At 42.9% G+C, this 11,214-nt stretch overlaps 1 protein-coding gene across 2 annotated transcripts in view; it reads left to right on the top strand.

Annotated features, from left to right (window-relative positions):
- The first annotated feature begins 261 nt into the window (after nucleotides 1-261).
- The window catches only part of SLC25A26 (solute carrier family 25 member 26), an 85,244-nt gene continuing 74,291 nt past the window's right edge, over nucleotides 262-11,214 (top strand). For both annotated transcript variants that reach the window (XM_035546901.2, XM_035546899.2), the window contains exons 1-3: nucleotides 262-467; nucleotides 2,092-2,248; nucleotides 4,313-4,422. In XM_035546901.2, coding sequence (XP_035402794.1) covers nucleotides 435-467; nucleotides 2,092-2,248; nucleotides 4,313-4,422 — 300 coding nt within the window. In that variant the 5' untranslated portion in view covers nucleotides 262-434. The remainder of the gene's footprint in view (nucleotides 468-2,091; nucleotides 2,249-4,312; nucleotides 4,423-11,214) is intronic.

The raw sequence follows: 11,214 nt of genomic DNA, 5'->3' as shown, positions 1-11,214 counted from the left end.
AGTCAGCGCTGGGGGGCGAGGGCGGGGCACAGAAACGCCCCCCAGCTACTCAGGAGTATTTGTGGCTGAAAGAACGGGAAACGCTTCCCATTCTCAAGCAGCACCGCCGCTCGCACACAACTCATCGTTAATTAATAGCTCATTAACGCTCGGTCGCCGTTACCAAAGCGCTAACGCCTCGCACCGCTGCGCAGGTGCCGGCGCCCAGGCCGCCCACTGAGGGCAGAGGCGGCGCGGTGGCGCATGCACAGCGACGCCCGGCGCCCACCTGACCGCGGCTCGGGCGCCCCAAGATGGCCGCGCCCATGCGGGACTAGGCCCTTGCGGGGACCTAGGCCCGGTTCCCCTTCCCCTAGGGCCGTGCCGGGCCGTGCCGTGCCGTGCTGTGCCGTGCCGTGCCGTGCCGTGCTGCTGCTCCGCGCCGCCACCTGCACATGGAGCCGCGGGAGTCGTGGGCGGCCCTGGCGGTGAGTGCGGGGGCCGAGGCCTGCCCGTTGCCATGGCGACGCGGAGGCTGCGGCCTAGGCCTGAGTTGGGCCTTGAGGGGACTCGAGGGGGACGCAGGGCGCTGGGGGGCCTGGCCTGGGGGTGTGGGGAGGTGCAGGTCGCCCCCCTGTGTCCCCCGGCTGGGCAGCGCTTGGTCGCGCTGGGTGCTGTTAATTGGGGCTCAGTTCGATGTAATGGCAGTGGGGTGCCCGGTTTGGGGTGTCCCCAGCTCCTCATAACGCTAGTGTGACTGAGAGCCAGGGAATAAAGTGATTTTACTTGTCTTTTTACCTGAAATCAATTCTGTTCCGCCACAGATATAAGCACGCGGGTATTGGCACCCGCTGGCAGGTGCGCCGTTTGCTGCTTCATGAATTTAAATGGCATTTAAGACACAGAAGTTTGTAAAGTAAAGAAGCAATTAGTAACTTTTGATTCATGTTTTAGCAGATGGCTCGGTTAAATCTGATTAAATCTGATCAATGCTATTTTGAGCAGATAAGGATTTTGATGAAAAAGAGTGAAGAAAAATCAATGCATGCAAAATAGCCAGATAGATTAAAAGAGTAATTAACTTATTGATTAAAACTCCAGTAGTAGCGACTCAACACCTCTCTGAATCCTCTATTGGCACTGGAAAAAAAAAATCAGAGTAATTCAACAGAGAGTGATTTGTTTTCAGGCAGAGATAAAAAAACCTGTGATAGTTTCTTGCCTGCTGTCTCTGCAAGGTAGACTTCTGCAAAGTATGTCTTCCTTCTGAATAACAGTGAATAAATGATGTCCTATAATGGATTAATGCTAAATATTTTTTCCTTTTTAAGCTTTTTTTTTTTTTTCCAGTTTATTTCAATCCCTTCCTCCTGCTGTTGGCAAGTAATTTTTTTCTACAGATCAGCCACGTTCTGGGGGAAGCTAAAACCAAAGTCATCTAGAAACACAGACACTGAGAAAGCTTGAACTTTAGTTGAAACTATTTTGGGGGGTTAGTATTAAGAATTGCTTTGGAAAAAAAAATAAGAAACCCTTCCACTTTTCCTTATGACTTTGAAAATATCTCTTTCAGTGTTTTTTTTTTTTTTTTTTCTTTTTTCTATGCGATCACGTCAACAAAGAAAATAAAACAGTTTTGCTTTAGGCTTTGCTCAACAAAGGAAGAGGGTGGACAGGAACACTATAAGTAAGAAGTCTGCTAGGAAATGTGAATGTGCTTTCCAGAGATGCTTATGGGGGAAGCAGAATTGCTTCTGTCCTCCCTGATCATATCACACAGCTTCCTAGAGGTATTGGTCATTCTGTGCTGTGGCATTTTGCTAAGTGACATTCGCTGTCTCGCTTTTAGGTGTGGTAGATAATCGTTGCTTTGCTTGTACTCTGCAACATAATGAGATTATTTTGAAAACACCTTTAAGTGGTTTAAAGGTTGTAATCTCTCATTATAGCTGTAGAAGTTAAAGAGATCTGTGTAGGACTATCAATTTATAATTTGATCTCAGAAAGGATACTTTCGGTAGTGCTTTGGCTTAGACATGTCTTGGCTGCTCACATAAGCACCGCAGCTTCGCTCCCGTGAATGTTAATGCGCTTTATGATTTTATCTTGAAGGCTGGTGGAGTTGCTGGTGTCTGTGTCGACTTGATCCTTTTTCCTCTGGACACTGTCAAAACCAGACTACAAAGTCCCCAAGGATTTTGGAAGGCTGGTGGCTTTCGTGGCATCTATGCTGGTGTTCCCTCCACTGCTATAGGATCCTTTCCAAATGGTAAATCTTGGTTGGATTATGCTTTATCTTCCTTTAAGTGGGTATTAGGTAGCATAGGACATTCATGTCAGTGGCTTCCTCTCCTGCAGGTGACAGTTTGGATTCTGTGGGACAATGTCCAGCTGTGAAGAGCAGCTTCCAGGGTTGTATGACACTGAACAAAATCTCTGAGCGAGCCTGGGGTAAAGGCTGCTGCGTACTTACTCCGTTCTTGTGTTTTGTCCTTAGTTCTGTATTTCAGATGGGAACTTGCCTGAACAGGAACGTTTGCAAACATGCAGCTCATATCTGAGGCTATCATTGTGGTTTAATTCCTCCACTTCAGCTCCACGCTGTAGCTAACTTCTGTGAAAGCTCTGGCATAAACAGTCCCCTGTCAGTGGGACCTGGAGGCTGTGTTTGTGTTTAAAGAAGCCCGTCCTGGTGTCGCAGGCAGTGTACGGCTCTAATGTAGGTGCAGTTTGGTGCCCTCCTCCGGCGTGTTTTTACTCTCTTAAACATCTGCATGAATCCCACTGTTGTAAGCCTCATTCTGTGGTGGGAGCAGTGCGTGACTGATTGGCATAGCCCAGCAGTTCAAACGTAGCTTAAATAAACGAGCTCTAAAGGTTGGCAAGTGGGCAAGCAGCTGCTGATGTTAAATGTTAGCGGTACTTCCCTGCATGGCCCTTACTCCTAGAAAGTGTTCCTGGATGTGCCTTATGAGCCACTTCTTACTTAATTGGGGCACCCAAGGCATTTCCAGGTGCCAAAGAGGACTCAAGTCTTGCTTGCCCTGGATGCTTTTGTCATGACCCAGCCTTCCATGGCAATAGAAATGAATCAGAATTCATCTGAATGAATCAGAAAGTGCTTTAGCACTGGAGGTCTTTGAACTAAATGTTCCGGGGATGCTCTGCACATCTTTTTCTCCCTAAGAAACAGCTACAAATCACTTAAAATGAGAAGACATCAGGAATACTTTTGAAACTGCAACATTAAAAAAAAAAAAAAATAGTACTTGTCCCTGCAGAGAAAAGGTATCTAAAAATCCTAATGCCTTTGTCCATTTTGTCTTTGTAGGGAAGGAAAAAAAAAAAAACAGAACACCAAGCTCTGCTGTCAGTAGTAAATGTTAGGAGAACTTTGCTGACAAATCCCCTTACACCTACAGATGTTTGATGTCCTTCATAAGATGATATAAAAAATTCAGTTCTTTATCTTGTCTGCTCGGTTATCTCCTTTTGAGGTGATAAGCATCTTTTGATTAGCAGAAGGCAATTCACGTAGTCCTTCTTTACAATTAAAATCCTTTCCCCTGCAAGACATGTCAGTTTTTTTCAAGATTTACATCTTCAAAATCTGAACTGTGTTTTTATCTTTCCAGCATATGACTCAAAACTGAAATTATCTTTAGGAGAAGGAGTAACCCTTAAGGTGCAAGTACCTTTGCAGTTGACTTGCAGTGAATAAGTGCAGTTTTTCTTGCTATGTTCAATTTACTTTTCTATGTTTCTTGTCCACTGGAATTTCAGAAGAATTTCTTTCTGGAGCTAAAGTATAAAATACCGAACTGATTGTAGCTAGGAAAAAGTTATTTATAACTGCCACTGAAACGGTTTTGCAGATTGCAGGGTAGCAGGTTTGTATCAAGTATTTTGATTATTTTTGTTTGTTTATTTGAAGTCACCTGTCCAATTCAGCTGGGATAGAACAGCCTCCTTTCTACCTTTCCCCTCTACATGTATGGAAGATAGGGTTTTCCAAAACCTGTTGGACAGTCACGACTCATTAACATCTCCTTCCTTATCTCAAAACTAAGTGCTGCCTGAAGTCTTGGCACCTTTGGTAGCAATGGGAGGTATGCCCCACTAGGAGCATAAACTGCTGAAGAAATTTCCTTACAGATTGTTTTCCTACAGTGTTACTGTTTTGGGGCAATAAATATCTTTTTTTCAAATGTGTTTTTAGAATAATAGGTGACAGAATCCACCTCTAAATGTTCTAGTTCTATGTTCTAGTGCTAGTTCTATGATGAAAGAATGGAGGGACAGTTAAATGACTGAATGTATGCTTGAATTTCAGCTGCTGCGTTTTTTATCACCTATGAGAATGTGAAATCTGTGCTGCTCCATGGCTCTGCATCATACTTGACTCCAGTAACACACATGGTGGCTGCCTCCTCTGGGGAAGTGGTAAGAAAGAACTTTATATATTGTGCCTCTGTGGAAGGAGAAGAAACCGTTCCATTACAGAAGTCACATTTGGTGTCATGTCTTTTCTGAGTGCTGCCCATATACGTGCTTAACAGTTCTTATCTTTCGAATTTTTTTTAATGATGTGCTGACTTTCGTCAGAATTCTTCCCAAGTGTGTAAACGAGTTAGTAGGCTGAGCTTGCTGTGTCAGTAGGAAGTGTGCGTTGCTCTGAAATATGAATCCACCTTCACACTGTAGTGGTTGTGTGTCAACGTTAACTTTCGAGAAGGCTTTTCTTGCGTTTACAGCCTTTCAGCATCAGGTGGGGTAGTCACGGAAATGATTTTTATTTTTAAAAGGTTTTTACATACAACACAACTGTCCTATGGAAGTAAATCAGGTAGGTGCCATCATCTGAAACCCACGCAGCTTAGCTGGTAAGAGCAGATATTAATATTTATCTTTCTCCTCTTCCCTGCACGCATTCATAACCAACACCATTTTCTAAAAGAGAGTGTCGTGCTGATGAAAAGACTTTCTAGTATTTATTTATATACAGACTCTTCTAGTGGATGTACATAGGACGGGATAGGGCAACTGGCAGCTGTGTGACTCCACTTACCAAATAATGTATAACACTTTTCTGACAAAACCTGTGTCCTGGGTAGGTAATGATTCTTCTTTCCTTGGAATGGACACCTTTTAGTGACAGTTTTTCATAGTTTCTCTGGTAGCAGTAGCCCTTAGGTTAGTGTATTGGTTGGGTTATTGCAGGATAAAAACATGTGAATAATAAAAATCATTTCTGTATACTCAGTTTTAAAAAAACTTTTTTCCACCCACTCCTTGGAAAAGTTGCTGTGCTTCTTATCCCTTAAATTCTAATCGCTTTGTTTATAGCAGGATCTGGAGCTGCAAGTAACAACTTGCTTTGCCAAGGTTCAAACAGTACCGAGAATAATTGGGACCAAGTTCTATTGAACACTTTAGATGATCAATAAGAAGGGTCACCAGAAAAGCTTTGCTTGTTTTGATACCTAGGTTGCCCTTGCCTTCTTAACAGCGTGGACTTTGTAGAATTTAGTAGTGGATAGAAGTAGTTTTTTGTTTGTTTGTAACCTACAGTATCAAAACAAATAAATCGGAGTCATTTAGGTTGGAAAAGAATTCTAAGATCACCAAGTCCAACCATTAACCTAGCGAGTAATATTAAACTATTGGACTGAAATAATAAAACACATCTGCCCTCTTGACTTTCCGGTATGGTATATTTAGGCTATTTCCTATCTTACATTGACCACTCTTTTGATAAATATATTATTTTTTTCTTTTATGATTTTATTTTTTATTTATTTTCATTATTTTATGTATTTTTTTTTTGTAGAGACGAGGGAAAAGATTTCAATACTAAAGTAATGTCAAGGGTACATTTAAAAGTGACTTTATATTCCAGATTAATATCCTAACATTATTTTCATCACCAACGTGCCATGTCAGGATGACTAGACAGCACGTAGAGCCACAGGGCTGGAAGTTCAGCTCTGGCAAGGGGTAGTATGGGACAGAAACAGGAGGGAACTCCCTGCCGAAATAGTCCGCAGCAAGTGTTGAAAGAGAACACTTCTTGATGTGATCAATCACTGACCAAAGCTTCCCTTCCTGCCTGATCCAGACACAAACTTGTCTATCGGCAGATACTAGAGATGCTTTATCCACACCGTTTTGCGATCCAGGCCTAGAAGCTGCCTTTCCCTTGCAGTAAAATTCTCAGAACAGATTGAATATTACAGTTAAAAAAAAAAAATAATAATTCTGAGGTTGTTTGCAAACAAAAAGAGCAGAGCTGCTTTGGGTTAGCTGAATCAAACATTTTCCACGTTCAGCGAAATCCATCTTTCTCTAGATGTCCCTCTTGTTTTTAACTGCAGGGTTGGAACTGTGCCTTGGCAGTGTTCGGGTCTGGGTGTTCAGCTGTAAACAGCCCGCTGCTGTGGCTGCCAGCGCTGTCCCCTCCTTATTCCTGCTTTTGTCACACTGGGTGTTTCCTGGCGCTGCAGTGATGAGGTGGGGTGTGAATTGCTGCCTCCCCACAGGTCAAGGGGAGGGCAACGGGCTGTACAAAATTAATTTTTCTGGCTCTTTTGCAACTTAAACTTAGCTTGTGATATGGGGCAGAAAAATGTTTTGTGTCTTTGGTTCCATATTTTGCTTTTAACTGAGGTTTTTAATCTTAGGAAACTGGCTGCTTTTCTCTCCTTCATGCGTAGCTGTGTATTTATACTCCTCTGAGTGGCTTGGTCCCAGGCTGAGAGGAGCGCAGATGGAGCTGTGCCATTTTGACTTAGCTGTGAGATGCCTTGCTATTATATCAGACTGGCATAGCGGCTTGCCACGGGAAGCAGTTCAGCTGTTCTTGCTCTCCATGGTTTTAGCTTTGATTCCCAAGTAATTTTTATTCTTCTGTGGAAATGATACTTATCAGACTGAATGGGACTGAGACAGTGAACTTCATTTAACATACCAAGCACGTGAAGATAGGTGAATTCGGCATACCCCTTCTGTAGTATAATCATAGGCAGGAGTAGATAGAAGATGGTAGATTTAGGGTTGGGTGGGATACGTTTGTGTCGCCTCCTCAGGCGGATTCTTTTTGATCTTGATTAGAATCTGCGCTGTTAGCTTATGACGTTTAACTTCAGGCAGTGCACAGACTTTATTTCTATGGAAATCCTACAAGGGCTGTTAGGAATCGGCAGGAGGTTCTTCAGCACGGCAATGCATAGCTCTGAAATTCCTTGTTTGCCTGGAACATCACGGAACAGGTGTCTTAAGCTTCCCTAGTGCTGTTTCAGAAGCAAGCGAAATGATGATTGGGCTTATGAAGAAGTGCCAGTGTTCTGTTATAAAATCCACTGAAAAATTCTCTCTTCTTTTGCGAGGGGGTTATTTATAGTATACCTCCTCTGCTTGTGAGTATTCTGCAAGAAAACCACAACTGGGTAATTGAATCAGCAGCAGCCAAGGAAAGGTCGGCTACAGCTGACTCCTTTGCGTGATTACAGAAGCTGCTGCCTGAATGTTCCAAGGTGCTCTCTGTTTTCGTGATCCTTACAACTCAGGCAGGCGCTGCTTTCATTTTTTTCAAACAGAGATGCTGCATAGTTAAATGAGTTGTTCGGGACTGACTTTATCTATGCCTCGTGTGCTTGGCTCTTGCTGCCCTAAGGCCAGAGAAATGTGTGGTGATAGCCATTGAAACGGCAATCTGACTTTATGGTGTGGAAACTGTGATGTTGTAACAACCATTTCTCAGCTAATAAGATTTTGCTTTTTGCTAGCTTTTCTTCTTCTCTTGGTGTGCTGGGAGAAATAAACTGTAAAATATTGAGGCAGGGATTTAGAGATTTGCTACAGCAAATCTGTAATAAAAATAGCACTAAGCAAGATCTTCTTACATTTGTTTTTTTAATAAAGTCTTAACAGATCAATCAAGATATATAAACTATTCCAAATTGCATCAGACTGAAAGTTACAATTACAGTTTTATTGATTAGCCATTATGTTTTAATCAAGGTATAACCACTGGGACTATTATTTTGTCAGTTGTTTTTTTGTTTTTGTTGAATACATGCTTTCCCTCCTTTGTACGCTTTAATAATTACTTTGATATACATTGCTTTTAAATGTGAAATAAGCCAAAGGCTCAGTCGTGTTAGGATTCCCAAGACATCTGTTTGCGTATCCAAGCTGTCTTTTTGCAAAACAGAGAAATTAGGATTCAAATCGAGAAACTGAGGTTGGATTTCCAGATTTGCTGCTCATTTACTGGTGAGCATAGATGAGATGGCTACGTTCTTGTGCGTTAGTAAAATGTGCTAAGCTTAAAGGTACGTTAACGCTGACTAATCTACTTTGTATGTGCCTAGCTAAAAATGATAAACTAGGTAAAGGCAGAAAAATGAAAATGCTGCATCAAAATATGGTAAAATATATGAGAGAAATTGGTTGAATGGGAGCTCTTCGGTTTTTGTAACAGCCCCTCTTCCATACTGCTTACAGCCTGTGTAAATTCCTGGGAAACAGTCCCCTGGAGCTGGCTTGGTCCAATTACTCAGTTACAGGCTGAGGAATAAAACCAAGCAGTGAAGGGGCAGTGATTGTACTGTGGTTTTTTTTTTTTTTTTTTTTCCTTTTATACAGGAGGAATTTAGGAGAGTAATCTCATCTTTAGGGGTGAGATTAAAAAAAAAAAAAGCACACATCATCTGACCCTGTTAAACATACTTTTTTTTCCTGTAACCGAATCTTGTTGTATAGCGACCCTGAATATCCCATAATGCAAGAAAAAAATACAAAGACAGAGCCAAAACCGTAGAGGACAGATACGCGGTATATCACTTCATCTCATCAAAGAAGAATGAAGGTCGAAGAATACATGAGTTACCGAAGGGGGGAAAAAAACCTCGTAGCGTACCGCTTGTCTAACTGTGAAATTTGGAGGTAGGAAACACACTTAGTGCATCCAGGGCTTTGGAATTTTTCATCTTGACTCGGCGTTGCCCTGCATGTTTAGTCTGCCTGTATCTTTACGGTGAGCTGCCAAATGCGCTTGGAAAACATGATATCATAGGGGGTGGAAAGGAAAACCAGATGTTCACAAATTTTACTTTTCATATTCTAAGGCGGTGTAAGCAACCCTGAGATGAAGCAGTGTTTTTAACCTCCCAGCGCCGGCTTTTAGGGCAGCAGGCAGCTTATTGTAGATACAGAGTTGATGGACTTTGTAACTGTTTTTACCTGTGGTGTAACATGGCAGTATCTACTATTAGTTACAAGAAACCTTGGTAAAGAGAAGTTGCGCTCTGCCCCCACCACTGCCAGCGTCCTGTAAATGTGGTTTATGGGGCAAGTTTAAGATTGTCCCAGTTTGGCTGATGAGGTTTCCTTCGTGAGTGCCAAAGTGCTTGGATTCAGCACAGTTAATTTTACATCCTGCTGGCTTTCCATGGAGGTGAGAATAAAGTCATTTGGATCACGTTCTAGAGAGGCTAGCTGACAAGAGCCTTTTCCATCTCATATTTAGATATTGTTATGGTTACAATCTGAGCTTTGCAAGATATTTAGTGAAAGTTTAGGGCTGTTGCTTGTAAATACCAGGTCTACCCTTACCATTTTTCTGGCCTTTTACTTTTGATTGGGCTTTTTTGGTAGCTTTGTCTCTTCTTTCCCGCTCTGTAGGAAAGCGAACTACCTGACTTCTAGCTCACTTGTGGGAGCAAACGTGGGGGAAGGACTGAAGACCAGGATGGGAGGTCGACGTCCTGTTCTTTTGGCAGCGAGCATTAAGGTGCTGCTCTGCAAGTAGATTACCAGCTGAAGTTACTGAGCTGCTTTTGTCCTTGTGTATGTTTCCAGAGTACTTCAGGATAACAGCGCTGGAGATGTGCTGACGCTGTGCAGTGCTGCGAGATCCCCGGCTGCTCGCAGGAGGGTGGGGCGTCTTCACAGGACGCAGCAGCACGCGACAGAGTGAGCAGCTCAGATCCTGGAGGCTTCCCGGTCATATCAGTGACGCTGTGCCTGTGTTAATTTGCTTGTTAATTTTGAAGCAGATGTAGCCACGATACTTCTAAGTTCCTCAGCTGGCTTGTTTTCATCCTGCTTCGGTGTCTGTGCACTGCGCTCCCTTGGGTCATATAATCCTGGACAAGCTTTCAGGTGTAGAAAGGCGTTTCTGGTCTGCCTCCAAGAACGCTGAAACTTGGGCTATCTACCAGGCTTTGCTGGAGCATGAACCTCACAGGAGAAGGTGGAGAGCTGAGCTGTGTTCTTCTGAGACAGCTCTGATGTTCAGGTAGGGACTGCTGCCTCCAAGAGTGATAGGCTTGGCTGGCTTCAACAACAAGGATTTTGGCACAGCCTCACACTTAACTGTTTTTCCAGAATTGAGAAATAAGGGATGTGGAGTACATTTGAAACGAAATGTCCAGAAGTTTGTGGCTTTACTGGGGTGAGGGGATGAGACTGGCTGACTTGTCATACTTCAACTAAATAAACAAAGTAGTGGGAGAAATGCGCTCAGGAGAGCAGTAACTAGAACGTAGAAATGCAGTTGGGCGTTCAGTCCGCCGTCTCATCTTGGCATAAATAAGTAGGCAGGTGGTATGACATTGTCACCTCATGTGGCTCCACAGGGCAAGGCGAGGACAGGTATTCCAAGGTGAAATTCCAACCTCGCTTGTGTATTGCAGTTTGTTGCCACTTAAGATACCTGTGTGATAAGAGCAAAGTGCGTGGTTCATCTGTGATTAGCATCGGACCCTCAGTATTAATAACTTGGATTTTTTTTTTTATCTGCTGTTGGGATGCGTCAAATAGAAAGGCTTCTTAATGCAGGAATGAGCTCTCTGGGGAATTCAGCTAGCTTTCTCTACTCGTCCTAACTTGTTTCTTAGGAGAAGCAAGTCCAAATGCAAGCAAGCTTATAGTTCACAAATCACAATTTTGTAGAACGACATTTTGAGTATACTTTCCCTTCAAATAAAAAAGAAGGGAAGTGAGTGTTTTGTATTTTAGGCTTCCTTCTGAAAAAAAAAAAAGGATGCATTAAACGTGATGTTGTTTGTCTCTCTCTGTCCACGTATCAGCCCCTTCTTCTTCCCTCTGCTGTGGCAGTGTCTTTCAAAACTGTTAACTAGTTTGAAAGTAATAGAACAGCAGCAATTTCTAAAAGTGTATTAGTATGGATTCCATTCGAGTAGCTGGCTAGGTCAGAGAGGAGAGTTGCTA

The sequence above is a fragment of the Cygnus atratus genome, chromosome 10 (assembly GCF_013377495.2).
Source record: "Cygnus atratus isolate AKBS03 ecotype Queensland, Australia chromosome 10, CAtr_DNAZoo_HiC_assembly, whole genome shotgun sequence".
NCBI classification, from domain to species: Eukaryota; Metazoa; Chordata; class Aves; order Anseriformes; family Anatidae; genus Cygnus; species Cygnus atratus.
Note: the sequence above shows the minus strand (reverse complement) of the source record. Positions and strands in the feature narration are given on the sequence as shown.